The 23,678-nt window shown below is 38.7% G+C and overlaps 1 protein-coding gene across 1 annotated transcript; it reads right to left on the bottom strand.

Moving 5' to 3' along the window:
* Positions 1-439: 439 nt before the first annotated feature.
* On the bottom strand, positions 440-23,428 carry LOC124870358 (histamine H3 receptor-like). Its single transcript, XM_047369003.1, has 3 exons — positions 22,876-23,428; positions 22,238-22,404; positions 440-1,523 (listed from the first exon to the last, which is right to left on the bottom strand). The coding sequence occupies exons 1-3, from the start codon at positions 23,366-23,368 to the stop codon at positions 765-767; spliced, it is 1,419 nt and encodes a 472-aa protein (XP_047224959.1). The 5' UTR covers positions 23,369-23,428; the 3' UTR covers positions 440-764.
* Between the last annotated feature and the right edge of the window lie 250 nt (positions 23,429-23,678).

Here is a 23,678-nt window from a genome sequence, read left to right as displayed (position 1 = left end):
TTATTTGCTGTGAAGGATTTGAGACCACTTTTCAGAGGGACATAAACCCTAAACATACAGCAAGAGCTTCAGTGGAATGTTTTAGATGAAAGCATATTTTTGTGTTTGAATGGCCCAGTCAAAGTTCCTTTAAAAAGACATTATGATGTGCTTCCTTGTGTTGGTCTATCACATTAAATCTCAATAAAATACACTGAAGCTTGTAGATGCAGATGGACAAATGTGAAAAAATGGACAATATTGTTTCCATCATTCTTTGACAGTAGAGGGTGATATTGGCCTGCTATCATCCAGTTTAGGCCAAGATTTAATGGAAAGGGAAAATATTTGAACATATTTTTTGAAGGAAATATAGAGCACATTCTAGTGATACAGACACTGACACAAAAAGCTAATAAATTAACATGTCTTATAACTCCATTATACTTTCCCCAGCATATCTAAGGAAAGTTCCATCTTTTACTATTAAGATGTCCTTTATTTTATACAACTGACAAAGAGCTACCTAAAATGTCCACTTCCTTATGGTAAATAAACAATGATATTACTTTTGTGAATATCCACATGACAAATTATTTCATTCCTGTTGTATACATAAAACTGACAGGCAAGATATCACATGCTGTGGTACAGAATTCAACCATACACTAAAAATGCAATTGGAGACTATCCATTACGAACCTTATGACAAACTGTTGGACACAGATTAGTTTAATCTGCTTTTAATCAACTGTTTTAGCACATTGTTCATTGGTGTCTTCCTATCACTGGCCAGGGCGCAGGACAGACGAAGGCGGAGTTGTGTATCGCTTTGGGCAGAGAATCTTGCTGAAGGCCCTGCGGAAGCTACTGTGGCACAAAGGGTACAGGAATGGGTTAATAGCCGAGTTAAGCCACAGGAGCCAGAAGGTGACCTCATACCAGTGATGCTGGATGCATCGTCCTCTGCAGGCAGCACGGATGATCATCAGTAGGGTGTATGGTGCCCAGCAGATGGCAAACACACATACAATGATGGCCAAGGACTTAGCAATTTTCTTATCCCTGGACAGACGGCTCGGCTGAGCAGCCCTGCTGGTTGAGGGATCCAGTTTACCCAAACAGGGGGAGGAGGTCTGAGAGTGGATGGAGCCTCTACCAGGCAGTTTTATCCCAAATCCCCAGTTGTGGGACAGAGGGATGCCTTCCCCTTGGGCAGAGGCAGGTTCACTTGCCTGAAGCTGATGCTGAAGCTGGGCTTCCCTGTGGTGGTTCCTCCTCCTGCGTATACTGAGGTAAATGCTGAGGTTGAAGAAAGCCACCGAGATGAAAGGAGAGAAAAACTCCAACATAGAGGCACTTAGCAGAAAGTACCAAGAGTAATAGAACTCTGCAAAGCACTCATCTTTTGGCACGCGGCTTCTGCCGACCACCAGCTCCCAGAATATGATAGCTGGCCCATACAGGACAAAGGCCAGCACCCAGACGGCAATCATCTTGATTATAGCTTGATGAGTCATGCTCTGTCTGGCTCGATAACTTACCTGCAGGAAAAATAAGCATAAATCAGAAAAACTTGGATGAAACTGCAATTAGTGCCACTGTCTCCTGAAAATGCAAAAATATTCAGATATTCAGTTCTTGTTCAGATAACGTAGAGACAAGAGGTTATCTTTTATTGCGGACAAAAATAGTTTACATAGTTTAAATGGTTTAAAAATAAATTTTTAAACCTTTTTTCAAATTCAGATGTTTACCTTCACCATGATCACTATCTTTGAGTCACTGGTGTCATTATCTAAAGTAAAAGTCCTGTGCCAATGTAACCTAAAAGGTCATTTAGAAGGAAGACGCAATTACTCCATAAGCATCATAAAAAGCCAGATTACAGTTTGGGACAAATATCTTAATTTTTGGAAAAATATCCTGTGGGTTAATGAAACTAAAACTGAGTGGCTGGACCATAATGACCACTGACATATTTGGGAGAAAAAGGTGGATGCTTACAAGCCTGAGAACATCATTCCAACAGTGAAGTATGGAGGTGGTAGCATCATGTTGTTCAAGTGTTTTACTGCAGGAGGGACTGGCTCGCTTCAAACAATTTATGACATTTTGATGGGGAAATATTGATCCAACATCTAAATGGTAAATGGCCTGCATTTGTATAATGCTTTATCAAGTCCATGGACCCAAAGCGCGTTGCACTACAATCAGTCATCCACCCAGTTATACACACATTCACACATTGACAGTGGTAAGCTACATTGTAGCCACAGCTGCCCTGGGTCAGACTGACAGAAGTGAGGCTGCCATACAATTGGTGCCAACGAGCCCTCTGACCACCATCAGCAGGCAAGGCAGGTGAAGTGCCTTGCCCAATGACACAACAACTAAGATATAGAGAGCAGGGGTTTGAACCAGCAACCCACCAGTCTACAAAGTTGTTTTAGTTACACCAGTCCTCTTAGGACGAATGGGCCAAAATTCCAGCAAACTGTTGTGAGAAGCTTCTAGGAGGACAATAAAAATGTTCGACCCAAGTCATGCAGTTTAAAAGGTAATCCTATCAAATACCTTTTGAGCTTTTACTGTGACTAACTCTATGTGCTTTCTTTCAGACTCTAACCTTGAAAACTGGCTCAGAGTTTATCTGTTTTTTCTTTCTAGGTGAAACGACTAAAGGAGCTACATCCATTAACATTTACTTTTCCTTCCCATAGAAAGGACTCCAGGATCAGTGCTTCTTTGTTCTCTTTGTGTCTCTGTTCTGTTCTCTCAAACCACCAGTTGGTCGTGGCAGATGGCCTCTCACACTGAGCCTGGTTCTGCTGGAGGTTTCTTCCTGTTAAAAGGGAGTTTTTCTTCTCCACTGTCGCTACATGCATGCTCAGTATGAGGGATTGCTGCAAAGTCAACGCCAGTGACTGTCCACTGTCTCTACATGCTCATCCAGGAGGAGTGAATGCTGCAAGTCACTGACTGGATGCAATCTGCTGGGTTTCCTTAGATAGAAAAACTTTTTATCCAATTTGAATAAATAACTGAATCTGCCTGCACTGTTCGATAGTTAGGATTAATTGGAATGTATGTACCTGACTGTTGTGAAGTGCCTTGAGACGACATTTGTTGTGAATTGGCGCTATATAAATAAACTGAATTGAATTGAATAGAATAGAATAGAATAGAATAGAATAGAATTACTAAACAAATGTTAACTACTGTATTTAATAGGTGTAACAGAAAATGATCAAGAGCTTTTCTCAATAAATCTGGCATTTAGTAAACGAATAATTTTGGTAACTTTGGAATTCTCTGACTTATGGACTGACAGAAAAAAGGGTTCTGTGTTTTTTATACAGTGTTTGAAAATATCCAGTTCATTTGATTGCATTCATTCAGTGGTGAAAAAAAAATCACCAGTGCCACAGTTGTTGCAACCAAAATCCTTTTAAAATACATGCGGCTGATTTTTATTTTTTCTTTATTATTATACTTTACTAGTAAAGTTGATCAGAGTTTCTTGAAACTTTTGGTTAGTAATCTGTGACTTATAGTTTCTCTGGGGTAGAGATATGATATGACACAGATGCCTATGTTTCTAGCTGCAAAGAGGATAAAGGAAGGTAAAAAAAATCTCGAAAGCTCACTGTTAAAGAACTGCAGCAAACAGGGGTACCTTGGGGTCACTAAATATCAATTACAGATGCTATCTGTATGCTCACTGAATGTTTGGGAGCATTTCCAGGATAAGCCTTTTTCTGTCCTACCATCAGAGGCAAGTTTGGAAAGTTCTACAGGAACCTTAACTGGAAGCTTAAATTTTTGGTCTTTTAAGACCAAGATTAAGCATTTTGGCAACAAAGCTGAATTTGGCATGAAACAAAGGATTTGGAAAAATGCCCAAATGGCCACAGTTAAAAATGGTTTAGGATCTGTGATGTTTAGGGCTTGTTTATGACACAAAGGGCCTTGGAACGTTGTTAGAGTGTAAGGCATCATAAACTCTTTGAAATTGGAAGACATTTTAAAAGAAGTTTGAAGAACTCATGTTCAATAATGCAGAATATTATTGAAAATATCTTTTATTTCAGTAACTCAATTCACTAAGCAAAACACTGCAGTCTTGTAAAATGCTGCAGAAAAACACCAAATGCTGCCCTGTTGACAAAGGGGAATGTATTAACTATTAACAACAGTGGTGCCAACAATGATTTTCTGTAAGGAAATAATTTCTTAACATAGAAGATTTATTCAGTCATAATTAATAAATTATAATATGTGTTCTAGGGAGGCTTGTTGGTCAAATTAAAAGTACCTTTAAGCAGATAATAAACATAGTTTTCATTAAACCCATTTTTCTGTATTAATTTTTACCTTTTATTGCTCTGATTTAATATTCTAATCATACACAGCATGTTTTCATTAGCATTAAGTGGAAGATCATCATAATTAACAAAAATAAAGCTTTAAAAAATAGTCTATTTGTAATTAATCTATATAAATGTGTTTCATATAGTGATTTACTAAATAAATGGATTTTGCAGTGATATTCTACTTTATATATCCTACTGAATATGACTGAATATGCCTGTACATCTACATTAAAACACTCTTATTTTAAATATAACATTGAAATAACTGCAGAACAGTGGCATACAATCATGAATGTTGTAACATCAAAAACAGATAAGAGAAAATAAAAGTAAAAGTCAGACCTTTAAGCCAGTTAGTTCATAAATTATGCAGGTAAACTGTGGGATCATTTTACAGAACGTATGAGCTAAAGAGATCTCCATCCACCCATTTTCTATACCTGCTTCTTCTGTACAGGGTCTCAGGGAGCTGGTGCCTATCTCCAACAGTCTACGGGCTAGAGGCGGGGTACACCCTGGACAGGTCGCTAGTCCATTGCAGGGCAACACAGAGACACACAACCATGCACACACCCATTCACACCTAAGGGCAATTTATAGAGACCAATTAACCTAACAGTCATGTTTCTGGGAGGAAGCCAGAGTACCCGCAGAGAACCCATGTATGCAAGAGGAGGGCATGCAAACTCCATCCATAAAGACCCCTGCTGAGAGTCGAACCCAGGACCTTCTTGCTGCAAGGCAATGGTGCCACCAACTGCACCACAGTGCACCCTGAAGAGATCTCAATAATGAAAAAATAAAAGACATTAAAAACCTAATGTTAGGATTTGCGTAACTACTATTGGCTAAACTATAATAGTTTTTATCAGGACTCCTCAGGACATCTCTGTCTGTCTATGCTCCCAGTTTATTTGACCCTGACATTTATAACACACTGACACAAATAGTTTTCAATATGGGAGATTCAGGTTGTCCTAGGAGTTTAATTTAATGCATACTGGGACAATGACAAAGACCGGACTGGGGGTTCGGAACCAAGGGACCAACATTTGGCATCTCCGTCACTGTGGCTGTGGGCTAGGGATACAGGCATGGTCAATATTTGGAGAACCGTGCATCCTTCTTTTAAGGAGTATTAGTTTTTCTTAGGTACCTGGACACAAATAATTTTTGAGAGTGGATTATATGTTTGCATCCACTTAGCTAGTCTCTGGAGTTTAAGATGCGGTTTATATATTGGTTACATGGCCTCATCTCAAACACAAATTTTCATGATGAATGTTCAGTGTCTGATCCAGGATATTGTAAGAGGCAGTGAAGTGTTTAATTATTTCTAATGCCACCCTTTATTCATCTTCTAGGAATACAGAGCGTGCAATTAAGTTAACTGTGTTAGAACAACAACATGCTTCTCATGATGCATCTGTACAGAAGTACAATAACAAACAACAAAGCCAAAAGGAACTAGTTAAGAAAGAAATCAATGCAATTTCGAGGCATCGTTCAGAATTTAGTATGCATAAGACCAGACAAACACATTGTTTTCATTGACCAGCCACCTGTTGGCTTTAAGACTGAAATCTGATTAACACTTTGCTGATATTTTTTGTGTTAGAAGATGGTACCATTCAGGCTGATCTTAAGGCAGTGCACTCCACTTTTGCTTCCTTTTATCAATCTCTATATAGCTCAGAACAAGTTTTTTTCCCTCAGCTGATTTAGAACAGGCTATTACCTTGCAGGAACGTGAACTGGCCCTAAAAAAGATAAAAAGGGGCGTATTGCCTGATCCAATGTCACGCCAAGAATTTATTATGCCTTTTGGGCCCCTTCTTAACGAATATGATTACTTTTGACAGTTTTAGAATATTTCTTTAGAGACGTAAACTCTGCATTAATATCCCTACTTCGTAAAAAGGCAAGGACCTTTTGGAATGTTCCAGCTACAGGCCCATTTCATCGCTGAATGTGGATGTTAATATTTATGCGAAAGTATTGGCCAAAAGATTGCAGGGATATATCACGCCAGTTTCCATTAATAATACCCATCCTTGGGTTTTGTTGTATGCAGATGAGATTCTACTTTATACTAACATTATTAGCGGTATGCCAGGTATATTGACTTTCTTTGATGAATATGGGAAAATTTCAAGTTTTAGAATAAATTAGCAAAAATCATAATTGTTGCCGTTAAGCCAACTGATAACTGATGCTCAGATCCCTCTAGTCCCGGAGGGTAAACATTTTACATATTTGGGGGTAGACATCTACCCAACAATTCAAAATATAATTAAGCATAACGTTGACAAAACCTTAGCTAGACTTGGAGAGACCACAATAGGCTGTTACTAGATATGTGTGGAATGGCAAATGATCATGGGTCAAATTACGTACAATGCAGCATGAAAGAAAGGACAGTGGTCATAATTCACAGGTATTTTGTTAACAGCAGGTTACAGATAATACGTAAACTAACACTAAAGCTCACTGTTTCAGAGTACAGGGGTGTCTTGGTTCAAAGGGGTATTTTGGGTGGTGGTGGCTTGTTATCCTTCATGGAGTCATGCATAAAATACAATTTGCCTCACATAACTTTTTTTATTTTTCTTTAAAACTACAATCTGTTCATAAGGCACTTGGGGCCCCTTTACAGGAACCATTGTCTCCTCTCCCTATTAATAAGGTACTCTTAGCACCGTCTAGATTTGGTAGTTATGTTTCCTATAAAATGTTACTGCATTGTTCTTACAGACCCGTGGTATTGGACTCTTTATGGAAGGCGGAGTTTGGCAACCTTGGTCCTGATCTGGACTGAAGTAGTTCAATTCAATTCAATTCAATTCAGTTTTATTTATATAGCGCCAATTCACAACACATGTCGTCTCAAGGCACTTCACAACAGTCAGGCACATACATTCCTATTAATCCTAACAATTGAACAGTGCAGTCGGAGTTAGCTTTTTATTCAAATTGGATAAAAAGTTTTTCTATCTAAGGAAACCCAGCAGATTGCATCCAGTCAGTGACTTGCAGCATTCACTCCTCCCGGATGAACATGTAGAGACAGTGGACAGTCACTGGCATTGACTTTGCAGCAATCCCTCATACTGAGCATGCATGTAGTGACAGCGGAGAAGAAAAACTCCCTTTTAACAGGAAGAAACCTCCAGCAGAACCAGGCTCAGTGTGAGCGGCCATCTGCCACGACCGACTGGGGTTTTGAGAGAACAGAGCAGAGACACAAAAAGAACACAGAAGCACTGATCCAGGAGTCCTTTCTATGGGAAGGAAAAGTAAATGTTAATGGATGTAGCTCCTTTAGTCGTTTCACCTAGAAAGAAAGAACAGATAAACTCTGAGTAGTGTATGGGAAGGTACCAACATGTCCTCCAGAAACCTGGACCTTCAGCAAATACATTACAGTTTTATTCACAGGAACTACATAACCCCTAAAAAGTTGCATGCAATGAAAATAATTGCTGATTAAATACAATCGGCACATTTAAACACATGTTCTGTTTAAACCGTTCATGGATTTCTGGAGACAGGTTGCAGGCAAGTTGTCTATGTTCTTGGATGTTCATGTACCTCCTTGGGCATTGCTATTTTGAACAAGTTTTCACAAGTTAAAGTAAAGGTGGTCAAAAGAAGGACCTTATTAGGTAGACTTACAGCAAAAAAGAAACTGGTGGTCACTCGCTGGGAGCCACAGCATCTTCTTTTTATGCTTGGACTTTATTGTTTTCAGACATTGGATTTTGGTACCTAATATGTATGGGGGACCAAAAATGACAAAATGAAAAATAAATATGTAAATAAATAAATACACATATAAATAAATACACATATAAATGTATAAATAAATAAATATAAGAAGAAATAAGTACACATATAAATATATAAATGCATAAATGAATAAATATAAAAATAAATAAATACACATATAAATGTATTTATTTATCTATTTATTCATTTATTTTCTCCTTTTTGTGCATTTATACATTTATGTATTTATTCATTCATTTATTTATACATTTTTTCATTTATACATGTATTTATTCATAAATTCATTTATTTATACTTTTATTTATTTATTCCTACATTTATTTTTGTATTTCTACATTTCCACATTTATTTATTTCTGCTTTTCTATCTCCGTATGTTAATGAGGTGGGTGGTTCTAACATTTGTCTTCAGCACCATTGGTTAGAATTGTGTGTATAATCCTGCTGCTACTGCCTAGACTCCGGTACCGAAGTTCTTTTGGTAGGCACGATGGAGGGTTCATGGAGGATTTCAATCAGCTCCAAGCTGAGATGGATGTGGAGGTTGACTCCACTATATTGGACAGTCTGGAGGAAGTTGGCCGCCAACTTACTCGGTAAAGTTAGAAAGATATTCACAGATTCGTCTTTTCCGGATCAATAACTCATCAGCGGAACATTGCCTCTAGAAAACCAACACCTCTCTGCAACCACAGCAAGGCACACAGTGAGCTACAATCGTATTTTCCTCAAAACGAGCCTAACACCAACCACGCTGGGAGACTTACATTGGCCTCTATGCAGAGCTCGCTGCTCCTCAAATGCGCAGGGACCATCTGCAAATTGCAACACCAGAAAAATATGATGGAGAAATATTCAATAAAGTCGCCAAGGAGAGGAGGTGTATTGTCATTAAAATTATTGTATGTGTATGTGATGTCACGTTTTTCATACTACATTTCTTGGATTGGAAATTAATACTTAAAAAAAATTGGAATTTCCCAAAGACTATAGCCTAAATAGCTAAATATTCTGTACAATTTGCATAAAATGGTCAATAACTTCACTATAGCATGTTGTAGTGCAAACAAACTCATAGCACACATAGATCACCTCATCTTGATCATACTACAACTCTTACTTTAAGAAAATGTCCTTAAATAGTTTTGTTTGTCATTTTTGTACCATTAAAATAAGTATAAAATGGTCAATAACTTCACTATAGCATGTTGTAGTGCCATCAAACTCATAGCACACATAGATCACCTCATCTTGATCATACTACAACTCTTACTTTAAGAAAATGTACTTAAATAGTTTTGTTTGTCATTTTATTACCATTAAAATAAGTATAAAATGGTCAATAACTTCACTATAGCATGTTGTAGTGCCATCAAACTCATAGCACACATATAGCACCTCACCTTGAATCTTTTGAATAAACATAACATTGCCTTTATTGATGCAGACTTGCTTATACTGATAATAACTCTGTATTACAACCAAATAATATAAAACTTTTCCTTTACTGTTTGCAGTGTGTCACAACCTGAGATTGGACACCATTACATGAGCACACAAAAAAGTCTTACATGCAATATGACATAAAATAAAATCACAATGAATAATAAAAATCCCAATATTAAAGAAACCCTTACAGCTGCACACAAAATCCTGTTCACCTGAATACCATTTTCTGTCTTGTTTCTTGCATTATGAGGGAGACTGCAGTGGGAATTGCCTGTGGTTTTCAGTTTTTTATTTGTTAAAAAAGTTTGACACATCCAATAAATTTCATTCCACTTCACGATTGTGTCCCACTTGTTGTTGATTCTTCCATTACATCCATCTCAGCTTGGAGCTGATTGAAATCCTCCATGACCCGTGCAAAACGAAAATGTAGGTAGTCATTTTGGTCAGTATCATTTGCCAATGACCTTAAATCATTGGCAATGGCTGTAAGAGAACCCTCCATTGTGCCTACCAAAAGAACTTCGGTACCAGAGTCTAGGCAGAACTGCAGGATCCATACACACAATTCTAACCAATGGTGCTGAAGACAAATGTTAGAACCACCCACCTCATTAACATACAGACAGAAAAGCAGAAATAAATGTGGAAATGTAGAAATACAGAAATAAATGTAGGAATGAATAAATAAATGAATGAATAAATGTATAAATGCACAAAAAGGAGACAATAAATAAATAAATAAATACATTTATATGTGTATTTATTTCTTCTTATATTTATTTTTTTATACATTTGTATGTGTATTTATATATGGATTTATTTATTTATACATTTATATGTGTATTTATTTATTTATATGTGTATTTATTTATTTACATATTTATTTTTCATTTTGTCATTTGTGGTCCCTCATAAATATGTGCCCCCATTCAAATTAATTGCTTACACGTTTCGAGATGTGTTCTTATGGTAAAAGTCTACTGTAAGTCGTTCATATTTTTTCACTTGTAGGTAAGAAATTAATAAAAAGTTGATCCAAAAAAAACAAAAAACCATGTCCAATACTCTATTACCACTTAGTACATAAAAGTGTGAATGAGTATTAAGTCAATGAAGCACCTCTCATGGCCACTCGTCTCAATTAATGTCACATTCTGCGTCACTGTCTGAATGCCTGCTCAGTGGACATCGTACTTTAGAGCCTCTTCAGCTCCTCTGACAATATGTTACTGTGCTTCTTTCTAATTAAGTTTATTTCAGAGAAGATTAAACCTGGATCCACTTGAGTTTGTACAAATTAGTTTGTACCTGACTTGGAGCCCTGTTGCATGTCAATCATCTGTTCAAAGCAGGAATCTGAATGTCTAGTGACTTGCAAACATATTCACACCATTTGAGTTTTTTCACATTTTTCCCCATTACAACCAGAGATTTCAATGTATTCTATATGGATTATATGGGATAGGCCACCATAAAGTAGTGCAGAGGATAGAAATATTGTTTTTCTGGGGGCTTTTTTTTCTTAAAAAAGAAAATCAAAATCTGAAAAGGTTTCAATAGATCCACCTGCTGAAAGACGTTTGGGGTATGTCTCTACCTGCTTTCAATTTCTAGAGATGTCAGTGTCAAGTTTTGACAGAAATCTTTAATTGGATTTAGTTCTGGACTTTTACTGGGCCATTCTTACATATTAGTATGGCTTTGGTGTCCTGCAAATTTTTAAGATGTGATGCTTTTCCTGTGCACCTGAATGGAATGACTGAATTACCTCCTCAACATGCCACAAAGTCCTGCAAATTAGCACATTTTTAATGCAGAGGAAGATTTTAGGGTGAGGCTTACTGTCCCCCCAAATCATGTGCTAAAAGACATATTTTTATAACTTTTTACTTCAGTCTGTTCACAATGTTTATTTAAGAATGTAGCTTCTGTCTATTGATCTTGTTGTGGAGAATTAATATACGCTTTAATTTATTATTCTAACACAGTTAACACAATGTCCTTACTTTTTTATTCATCTTAAACCCAAAACTATTTACTGAATTAAACATTAGAGTTTAATTGTTCCTTTTGATCACCTTAATGTTCTATTATTTAAATATGTACAAAACATGTTGACAGTCTCTTCGGTGTTAAAAGTTGTCCTTTCAACTGACTTTCTATATGACCTGTGAATGTTTGCAGCCTCAGAGTTACCATGGGCTGCCATCCTCTCTCCATTTTCAATTGATGCTTTGAATAGATGTCCATGAAATGTTCAAAACTTTGAATTGTACAACCTAACCCTGCTTTAAACTTCCCCAGAACTGTATCCCTGACCTGTCTGCTGTGTTCCTTGGTTTTCATGATGCCAATAGTTCACAAATTGTCTCTATAAACATCTGAGGCCTTCACAGAATAGCTGTACTTATATTGAAATTAATGTTCACACATTTGGACTATTTTTACAAATTAGGTGACTTCTGAAGGTAATTTCTTGCATCAGATTTCATTTTGGGGTGTAAAGGAGGTTAAAATGCACAACACCCTCATTAGATTTTTTCATGAATAACAAAACATTTAATCTAGCCCTTCCTCTTGACAATTACACTTGACTTTGTATTGGACCTATCATGAAATCCCCTGAAAATACATCTATGTTTGTGGTTGAAACATTGGAAAATGTGGAAAAGTTAAAGCCGCATACATCCTTTTGGAAAGCCCTATATCTTATAACCCCAATTGCAATGATGTTGGGACGTTTAGTAAAATCGTGTAAAAAGGGATGCATTAATTTGCAAATCCTGTTCTACCTATATGCAATTGAATACTCTATAAAGTAAAGATATCTAATGTTCAAACTGATAAACCTTATTGCTTCTTTGTGCAAATAATGACAAATTTAGAATTTGATGCTTGTAGCACGATCCAAAAAAGCTGGGACAGGGGCATGTTTACTACCTTTCCTTTTAACACTCACTAAGCATTTGGGAACTGAGGACACTAATTGTTGAAGCTTTGTAGGTGAAATTTTGTCCCATTCTTGCCTGCTCAACAGTCCAGGGTCTCCGTTGTTGTATTTTGTAATTGTACTCGTCGTCTTCCGCTTCATCTGGGACCGGGTCGCGGGGTAGCAGACTCAGTAGAGATACCCAGTCCCTCTCCCCAGACACCTCCTCCAGCCCAAGGCGTTCCCAGGCCAGCTGAGAAACACAGTCCCTCAGCTCTCTCTTCACCACAACGGACTGGCACAGTGCCCCCATTCCTGCAGCAGCCACACCAATCCATCTGTCGATCTCCCGCTCCATTCTCCCCTCACTCGTGAACAAGACCCCAAGATACTTGAACTCCTCCACTTGAGGCAGGAACCCCCCTCCAACCTGAAGAGGACAAGCCAACCTTTTCCGATTGAGAACCATGGTCTCCGACTTGTTGGAGCCGATCATCATCCCAGCTGCTTCACACTCGGCTGCAAACTGCACTCTTGCATGCTGTAGGTCTTGGCTAGAAGGGGCCAGCAGGACCACGTCATCTGTCCCCCAAACAAGACCCCCTCTGGCCCTTGGCTGTGCCTGGAAATACTGTCCAGAAAAATTATGAACAGGACCGTTGACAAAGGGCAGCCCTGCCGGAGTCCAACATGCACTGGGAACAGGTCCGACTTAGTGCCAGCAATGTGGACCAAACTCCTGCTCCGCTTGTATAGAAATCAAATGGCCCTTATTAAAGGGCCCCCACACTGTAAACAGTGTTGGCGAAGCACTGCTTCTCCCTCCTGACGTGCCGGAGGGTTTGCCAGAATCGCTTCGAGCCCAACCGGTAGTCCTTCTCCATGGCCTCACCAAACTCCTCCCAGGCCCGAGTTTTTGCCTCTACCACAGCCCAGACCCCAGCACACTTGGCCTCACGGTACCCGTCAGCCGCCTCAGGAGTCCCACAAGCCAACCACAGCCAATAGGACCCCTTCTTCAGTTGGACAGCATCCCTTACCACCGGTGTCCGCCACCGGGTTTGGGGATGGCCGTCGCAATAGCCACAACAGACCTTACGGCCACAGCTACGGGCAGCAGCAATCGACAATAGATGCAAAAAAGATGGTCCACAAACCCATCCTCGCAGGTCAACGACTGAGCTTTTTGAGGATGCTCCTTTAATACCCAATAATGACATTTACCTGTTTCCAATTAACCTGTTTACCTGTGGAATGTTCCAAACAAGTGTTTTTGGAGCATTCCTCAACTTTCCCAATCTTTTGTTGTGCCTGTTCCAGCTTTTTGGAATGTGTTGCAAGCATTAAATTCAAAATGAGTGAATGAGTGTTTGCAAAAAAACTGTTTATCAGTTTGAACATTAAATATCTTGTCTTTATGGTATATTCAACTGTATACAAGTTGAACAGAATTTTCAAACGAGTGTTCTCTGTTTTTATTTTCATTTCACACAACGTCCCAACTCTGTCAGTGACAGATGCTTCTAAACGTCCTCTCAAATTAAATTTAACCCACTCTGATGACTAAATCTAACAACCAAACGATGTTTTCTCTATAAAGCTGTGAGGTTTTGACAGCTCTCTCTCATGCCAGCTGTGTGTCATCTGACTAGACCTTTTTTGTTTCAAAGACAAACTATGTGTCTGACTGTTGACAATCCTTTGTCTCCTGATGTTCAGAGAGAAATGCTTTTAGGAAAATGTTCCTCGGTTGCAGGCAGCCTGTGCCTGCAGCGATTGATCTCTCCAGGTTGGAGGGACCACGACACGGAGGAGGACCTCTATGATCAAAGCTGTCTAATTAAAGAAGACGCTCACTCCCTTTCTGTTGTTATTTTGTATTCATTGCTCTGATGTTAAGTGTTTGCCTCTGAAAGGAGACAGAGCACTCTCTTTGTCTTCTGTGCCAAGCATCATCCCACCTTTTGAGTTATCACAGAGGTATATAGGATACAGTCAGCTAGGTTATGCATTTTCAAGGTGGAGCAAAAAAGCTAAATGAAATGAACAGCTTGTAAATGCATGCAAGTTTTACTATATATGTGGTAGAACAAAACAACAACAAACTGATAAAACATGGGTATAAATGCAAATGTCAAAATCAAAATAATCAAATAATAGAGGCCATTGGCAATGATTTGTTGTGTTGTAATGTTTGTTTGTGAAGGCCAGTCTTTCCTAAAGTCGTAATCTGACTTTTTTCTATTTTCATCACGATGGAATAACTATAATTAGGGCTGGCACCAGGCCTGAAAGGGTCAGAAGTTATTAACCTCCACAGATGGGCACGTTTGGGAGGATGTGGTGGCCGTGCCCCAACTACTGGCCTTTGAGTCTCATCAGAAATGAAACCCCAGAGCACAAGGAATGAATATTCTGATCATAAGATTTAAATTGGGTCTGAACAGGTAATCTGAGTGGACCTCTTTAAGAGGATGGTTAGTTTAAGTGAAGGGAAAGAAAAGTTTTGGTTTGACTTAATCTCTCTGGTAATTTTCTTCCCTATAATACAGTTTATAGAAGTATACACAGCCCAATGAAAATAGCAGGTTTTTGTGATGTAAAAATGAGGCCATAATGAAAATTATTTCAAAGCCTTATCTGAAGTGACCGCTATCCTGTATAATTCAACTGAAAAAAAAAAGTTCTGAGAAAACACGAGACATTCTTGAGAAGCAGAGGGACTGGTCATCCATCCTGTATAGCTAAAAATGTAAATTTGTATTTCCTTAAACTTCTATTGGTTATTCTATTACCAGTTTAAAGAATACAACTGTTAAATTAAACAAACACTCACTTCTTGGTTTGTCTCTTCAGCGAGGCAGGGCAGCAAAAAGAGATAGACATGCTAATGGAGCAAACCAATGAGATTAGGTGGGTAGTGCTTAGAAGAGGTATGCTAAATTTTATTTGTTCTTTTGATTGAACATAGAAATGTTTAGCTATAGAAATTTGTATTTATGTACTTATTTATTGGGGATCATTTATTGTTTTTGGTGTTAGAATGGGGTAAATATTATTTATTTCCTGTTTTCTGATTAGCCCTTTCTATGGTTTCTTCCTGTAAAATACCCATGGTAGACTGGGTATAAAAGGCAGCTAGTTGCGTTCAGCGTGTGGTAGTGATGGTGCTGGTGTTGCCGTTGGTTTTGGTTGTTGGGACCCCAGCCATGGAAAGAACATGAAAGATGTGGTACAAACTTTTCTGGAACTTTCAAAATAAATTGCATTTAACCTACTTCCGACATTTGGAAAAGGGGGGGGGGGGGGGGGGGGGGGGGGGGGGGGGTAGCAGCGCACTTCCCATGATGCCACCCGGACTCCGTGCGAGGCATAAACTCTTCAAACTGGATCCAAGAGTGTCATAAGATCACGCGATCATATGCACAAGTTAAGTATGAAGGAATCACTGTTTGTGTACCCTGTATTCATTCATAAAAAGGGGAAATTAAGGTATAAGCATTGCTTGACTTTCTCTCTCAGGCCTGCAAAAGCAAACTGTGTTCCAGAAAATTCCCTGCAGAGACACGGTCTCTACGAAGCCGAGTGGAACGGTTTTCCCAGTCTGAAAGTAGGACCAGTGGCGCAAAAAGTGGGTATGCACTGTATGCAACGCATAGGGGCGCTGCACTAGAAGGGGCGTCAAAACCCTCAATAGAAAAAAAAAATTTCTAGTTGGCATTTTCTATATTTAACAGCATGAAATGATCAATAACAGAGTAACGGCACTGATTAGGCGCCCCTCTGCTCCTTCACCTCCCCTCCTATCGCTCTCCCTTCCCACACAGGTGGCTTGGGCACACGCCCCTAGGAGAACCTCTCAGGCACGTTTTTTTTTTGTTTTAAATCTTAGACTACCACTCGTAGTGCACTTGACAACAAGATGGAGGGGCAGAAAACAAAGTTATCCGGGGCGCAAAACAAAAAAAGGAAAAGGGAGAAGGATAAAGATGTTGGCGGGATGAAAAGAAGCCTTTCAATGTGGTTGAAAGGTAGTAGGTAAGTACCGTCAGTGTATCGACAACAAGACAAGAGGGTTGTAAATATTCAGGTTAGCTAAAGCTAGCCTAATACGGAATCGTCCCATATTTGGCTGTTAAATGTTGCCTCCCCTATTGAACCAATAAGGGACGTGATTTGTTCGGTATTTCTATGAATATCTGATACATACGCCTGTCACACACACATATCCACACACTAAGTGTAAGAATGACTGAAATAAAACCCAGGAAATATTAGCACAGGAAAGCTAAATTGTCTTGGCGCCAGTGCCCAGCTATAGTCCAACGCTTAGCCCTCTAGGCTGCAATTTATTCACTCATATGTATATTCATTATTATTGATTCTTTAATTAAAGATGAGTTGTACAAGTTTATGTGTGTATCAGACAAATTCGTCCAGTGTCACTATAGCCTTTAGACTCAAAAAGGTTGGTGACCCATGTTACCAACCTTTTTGGCAGGGGGACACTTGAGTTTAAATGTCTTATTCAATATCACTACAGTGGTGTTGTGATGTATCTGATAAGTCAGATCAGATGCAATGTCCAGTCAGTAACTGTTATCCAACAAGGAGATCATTTAAATTTAAAGATTCGTTTCATTGTGTTTTGACTGCTGTATTTTTTAAACCTACTTAACACAAAATTAATGTCATTCAGCAGTGAGGATGGAGAGAAAGAAGAGAAGATGACAGAGGAAGAATCAGGACAGACAGGGGAAGGCAACAGGTTGATCTAATATTAGGTGGAAGTGAAGGAACAGCTACTTAATCCCAAGCAAACATTTTTAAACACTATTTAAAAAAAACTGTAAGATCTGTAATTTTTACAACTAATATAGAATGCTTTTTTGACCATATGACTTAGTGGAGAATGCCACAGACAAGGGGTGAAAGAGGCAGACATGAGGTCAGTGATAGAAGAGACAAGTGATAGCCATCGAAAATGGATGCTTCTCCTGAATTCAAAGAGAAACGACTTAGGAAGTAAAATAAGTTCCCAGATGACAATTCATGCACTGGTCATCATGAAAAGGAACCCACAAGGCACTTCAAGTGCATGGTTTTCAATGTTATTGTTGACACACTCCTGCAAGAGCTGTCTGAGAAGTTTTCCAATTTTCAACTTGTGTCTGAGAAATTTAAATTCATCTCTAAAATGGAGCACATAACTAAAGCTGAGCTGGAGGAATCAGTGACCACATATGCCCTGACCACCTGTGATGTGTCAAAAGATATCATTCAAGAAATATACCCAGCAAGCCGTCTACTGAAGGGTTACAAGGCTCTAGAAAAGTTAGATTTTCTCATTCAAGAGAACCTTGATTTGGTATTTCCAAATTTGACAGTAGCCCTTAGAGTATTTTTTAACTATGCATCTTACAGTTGCATCTGCAGAAAGATCATTTAGCAAGCTCAAGCTCATCAAAACATACCTTCGTTCAAATATGAGCAATGATCGCTTGTCCCAGTTAGCAGTGATCTCTATTGAAAACAGTGTGGCACGGTCTATTTCGTTTGATGCTATATTTGACAAATGGGCAAGTGCAAAGTCACGGAATGTAACAGTTTAAATGTCATAAATGTTAAAACTCTGACATTGGAGTCCAGGCTGTTAAGATTTCATATGTCCGCTACAGAAAATGTTGAGCACTGAGTGCCACTACTATTATATATTTGTACTTTATTAAACTTCTTAGTTGCTTATGATTGAATTGATCACCTGATATAATGTGTAACATAAAACAAATTCCATAATATGACTACTGTATTTTCTTAGTGCATGACTAAGGGAGGCTCTTTGGCTCACTTGTACTTGTACAATTTCCTTAATAATATTTCTTTAAATATTATTTTAATAAATAAAGGCAGCTAATGAGACACCTTTGAGAATTGGTCATCCATAAGGTTGGTTTTATTCAGCAGATCATTCTTTAAAACATTATTTTATTAAAATAACATTTTCTTTGATCTTGCATTGTGAATGGTTGTTTAAAGGTATACCAATTATTGCCTAGTTAGTTCCAAGACTAACTTAACTTCATTTCCAGATTCTTCAAGATAATCCTTGGTTCTCAAACATAAACATTGCATGGTAATGTTGCATCACTCTTTCGGTCATAGTTTTCAACCATCTTTAATCCACTTGTTTATATTGTACATAGCCCATTAGTCTTCCTTATTCTTTAATTCTGCTTGGTAGTTAGTTGGATTGTTTTAGCATAGTAAAGAGTTTGTTGATTGAAATATGTTTGACTTTGAGTTGACTTATTTTTGTTAATAAATTCTTGTATTTTAAGAAATTGTGTGAATTCATTCCATGTGTGTGCAGAGTTTTGCTGTTCAATAATGTCAGAGCTTGGCTCACCCTTTTGATTTTGTCCTATTACCACCGCCTTACTAGGCTGGTATTCACAGGACAACCCTTAACAGGCCGAAATATTATTTGATGAAATATTACATTATTAATATTAAATATTAAATAATATTTTCAGATTCATAGTCACAACATGGTATAGGTGTATACATGATCTGCAGTTCAAAAGTTTTATTTTATTGTCATGCCTTTCCATTAAACATCAAGCACCCGCTGGTAAAAGCTAACATAAACTTCACAAAATTTCTGAAAATGCCTAAAATAGTGAGGACATCTCTTTAGGTGACCCCATCTAGACGTTGGGTAGGCCATGCCGATGGTTTACATTTTATTTACTTGGATGTATACTTAGACACACAGTAAAGTGGAAAAATTTAATCTTTCTTGACCAGCTTTTTATTCACTGACTGATACTTACACATTTTCATAATTTTATTCACCTTGACCAAAAACTGTGTTCTATCTGAAAAAAGGTAACCCAGCAGTATGATGTATGGTAAGTGTTTTTTTTTTTTTTGTTTTTGTGCCAAATATATCTTTTGGAATTGTGGACAAAAGTTTAATTTTGGTTTCACCAGACCATAAAAAAATGTTTTGCAAGGTTTTAAATTTCTGGCAAGCATGGATGTATTCTTTGGAAGAAAAGGCTTCAGTCCCATATCCCCTCTCCATATTCCTGTAGCCCCTTCAATGATGCTGTCTTCCTTGTGGCAGCCTCCCAAAGAATTTTCCATTCAGTCTTTTAAACTTGTCCAATAGTTTTCTGCAGATATTGAGGATTATCTTTACAGTGTCTTAGTATACATATACAGGTCCTTCTCAAAATATTAGCATATTGTGATAAAGTTCATTATTTTCCATAATGTCATGATGAAAATTTAACATTCATATATTTTAGATTCATTGCACACTAACTGAAATATTTCAGGTCTTTTATTGTCTTAATACGGATGATTTTGGCATACAACTCATGAAAACCCAAAATTCCTATCTCACAAAATTAGCATATCATTAAAAGGGTCTCTAAACGAGCTATGAACCTAATCATCTGAATCAACGAGTTAACTCTAAACACCTGCAAAAGATTCCTGAGGCCTTTAAAACTCCCAGCCTGGTTCATCACTCAAAACCCCAATCATGGGTAAGACTGCCGACCTGACTGCTGTCCAGAAGGCCACTATTGACACCCTCAAGCAAGAGGGTAAGACACAGAAAGAAATTTCTGAACAAATAGGCTGTTCCCAAAGTACTGTATCAAGGCACCTCAGTGGGAAGTCTGTGGGAAGGAAAAAGTGTGGCAGAAAACGCTGCACAACGAGAAGAGGTGACCGGACCCTGAGGAAGATTGTGGAGAAGGGCCGATTCCAGACCTTGGGGGACCTGCGGAAGCAGTGGACTGAGTCTGGAGTAGAAACATCCAGAGCCACCGTGCACAGGCGTGTGCAGGAAATGGGCTACAGCTGCCGCATTCCCCAGGTCAAGCCACTTTTGAACCAGAAACAGCGGCAGAAGCGCCTGACCTGGGCTACAGAGAAGCAGCACTGGACTGTTGCTCAGTGGTCCAAAGTACTATTTTCGGATGAAAGCAAATTCTGCATGTCATTCGGAAATCAAGGTGCCAGAGTCTGGAGGAAGACTGGGGAGAAGGAAATGCCAAAATGCCAGAAGTCCAGTGTCAAGTACCCACAGTCAGTGATGGTCTGGGGTGCCGTGTCAGCTGCTGGTGTTGGTCCACTGTGTTTTATCAAGGGCAGGGTCAATGCAGCTAGCTATCAGGGGATTTTGGAGCACTTCATGCTTCCATCTGCTGAAAAGCTTTATGGAGATGAAGATTTCATTTTTCGGCACGACCTGGCACCTGCTCACAGTGCCAAAACCACTGGTAAATGGTTTACTGACCATGGTATCACTGTGCTCAATTGGCCTGCCAACTCTCCTGACCTGAACCCCATAGAGAATCTGTGGGATATTGTGAAGAGAACGTTGAGAGACTCAAGACCCAACACTCTGGATGAGCTAAAGGCCGCTATCGAAGCATCCTGGGCCTCCATAAGACCTCAGCAGTGCCACAGGCTGATTGCCTCCATGCCACGCCGCATTGAAGCAGTCATTTCTGCAAAAGGATTCCCGACCAAGTATTGAGTGCATAACTGTACATGATTATTTGAAGGTTGACGTTTTTTGTATTAAAAACACTTTTCTTTTATTGGTCAGATGAAATATGCTAATTTTGTGAGATAGGAATTTTGGGTTTTCATGAGCTGTATGCCAAAATCATCCATATTAAGACAATAAAAGACCTGAAATATTTCAGTTAGTGTGCAATGAATCTAAAATATATGAATGTTAAATTTTCATCATGACATTATGGAAAATAATTAACTTTATCACAATATGCTAATATTTTGAGAAGGACTTGTATATTGTTATTTTTTTCACTACCTGACAATCATCTAGATCCTATGGGAGCTTTCAGCTAAGTTAAAGAATGCAAACAACCAAATGGCAGAGAACTCCAGTAGGACACCTGAACTTTGTTTCAGGTTAATCAGCTTCACTATAACTGAATCAAAATCAGAACCAACTTTACTGGCCAAGTTTGTGTGCACAAACAAGAAATGTAACTTTAGTTTCCATCACTCACATCAACATCAGTCCAAATAACATCCACACTGTGTGAAAACGACAAGGAGAAGTTTGTACAAGTGTGTTTTTTATGTAAATAAGAAGAGAGAAGGCAGGTTCTGATGAGCAATATGCTAATTTGTTTCCAGCAGAGAAGCGGACCTCTCTGGCTGTAAGGTGTTCATTGTGGTCGACAGAGAGACAGACCAGCAAAAGAAACTGTCTCTGTAGTGGCTCATTTTTGTCATTAGTGCTCTGTAATGCACACCTGAAGGTAAAAGTCTAAAAAACCTATGACCAGGATGTGTGGGTTCAACAGAGATGTTAGCTGTCTTTTTTGACCCTAGATGCCAGGTGTATACACAAAAAGATTCAACGCTAAAACTGAATCTAAAGGAATCTTAAGTGTGCACACTAATGTTCCAGGTGGCTTTAATTGAAATGTTATTTACAAATTCTCCAAATGGATTTCTTTGTTTTGCAGTTTAATTATACAGCACATAAGCCATTATTAAAGGTAAAAAAAAAGTTTGGAAATAACTTCTCAAATAACGTCTCATTTTCTAAGTCAGAAAAAAACCTGGATTGTATAGACATTTTAGATCCACTTTTAGCCATGCTGATGGCCTGCCAGATGCTGAAATTCACCTGGCTGACAGCATGTTCAACTCACCGCTCTGGTGACAGAGAGGAAACGGTCATAGCTGATGAGCACAATGCTGAAGACAGATGCCGAGCACAGTAGATAGTCTGTAACCAGCCACAGCTTGCACAGTCCTCGACCCAACGTCCACCTGCCTGTCAGGATGTAGGGGATATAGACGGGGATGCAGAACGCCCCTACACAAAATTGGTGAGGAAGGGGATCAGAAAACAAGGCCAGCAATTATAATACACTCTTCTTTTATAGCACTTTTTTGCAAATGTCGATACAATTGCATGTGTAATGCACTTTTTAAAATAGATATTGACACATTTATAAAAATATTCACTGAATAAATGTGTCCACACAAAATGTATAAGGCATTGCAGCGGCTCAAATAGTCTTAGTCACCAATTAGTATCCAGGCACATATTTTTTTTATTTCATCCCTTCAATCGATACAGCACTAGACAATGACTGAATAAAACTGGGGCACACAGATTTGACCTATTTAACAATTTGAAAGGATTCCAGAACTTCACCTATAGTTGGTAGGCTAAGTAAAAACAAAAAATACATAAATGTAACCTTCATGCAGAAAAGCATTTTAACGTAAAAGTTTACTATTTCCTTTTTACAGCATTTGTTTTGGAAGATTAGAAACTCACCTACAAGAAAATCTGAGATTGCCAAATTCAGGAAGTAGTAATTGCATTGTCTCCTCAAACTCTTGTCTACCTTAAAAGCCCAAATGACCAGCGCGTTGCCCAAAACTATCACCACGACCAAAGTCACCATCATCACTATCAGAATGACAAAAATGGGTCCTGAGAACACGAAGCTGCTCTGGATCCGTGTTGAGGGATTGTCAAAATTGTAGCCGCTGGAGTTGGAATCAGTGTGTTCCTCCGACATGGTGGAGATGTGTGTCGTTAAAATCTTCAACAGGCAGGTGCCAAAAATACTAATAAACCAGCAACAGGTGCCAAGCGGACGGAAACTGCGCTCCCCATATGTGCCTCGACAGCTCCGGGCTTCCCGATGAAACTCAACACAGTGCTCGGAAAAATCCACAAGAGAGCGCAAGACGAGCTTCCATAACGCATGCCTGGACACCTGATGGATTTTACGCATGTTCGGCACCAATGCCTCTGCACGCATTTTCAGTGACAGGATTGCTCTAATTTGCCACACATGCGGGAATTTGGTTGCATTTTAGCGGAAGCAACAAAAATACAGTTCTGCAGTTCACCGAAAAGTTATTGTTACTATTAAGGACAAATAATCTCTTCTTAAAAATAAGACATTAAAAATTGTGATGTTAAGCATATTTGAATCATACCAAAACAGAGTTTTGTAATCCGTTCAAACTGACATTTGAGCGCAGTGAACACCCCAAAGTGCCTACTCGGTTTTATTCAAATGCCAACCTTATGACGTGAATCAACACAGCGGGATATTCCACTCTGTT

Source organism: Girardinichthys multiradiatus, chromosome 6 (genome assembly GCF_021462225.1).
Source record: "Girardinichthys multiradiatus isolate DD_20200921_A chromosome 6, DD_fGirMul_XY1, whole genome shotgun sequence".
Taxonomy (NCBI): domain Eukaryota; kingdom Metazoa; phylum Chordata; class Actinopteri; order Cyprinodontiformes; family Goodeidae; genus Girardinichthys; species Girardinichthys multiradiatus.
The sequence above is the reverse complement of the archived record's forward strand: the minus strand, read 5'-3'. Positions and strand labels throughout refer to the sequence as shown.

Excerpts from the sequence above, each read along its gene's own strand:
- LOC124870358 (XM_047369003.1), bottom strand. The coding sequence starts at position 23,368 with ATGCGTGCAGAGGCATTGGTGCCGAACATGCGTAAAATCCATCAGGTG. Across the intron at positions 22,405-22,875 it reads AATCTCAGATTTTCTTGTAG|GGGCGTTCTGCATCCCCGTC; the intron begins GTGAGTTTCTAA and ends AATTTTGTGTAG. Across the intron at positions 1,524-22,237 it reads TCCTCTCTGTCACCAGAGCG|GTAAGTTATCGAGCCAGACA; the intron begins GTGAGTTGAACA and ends TTTTTCCTGCAG.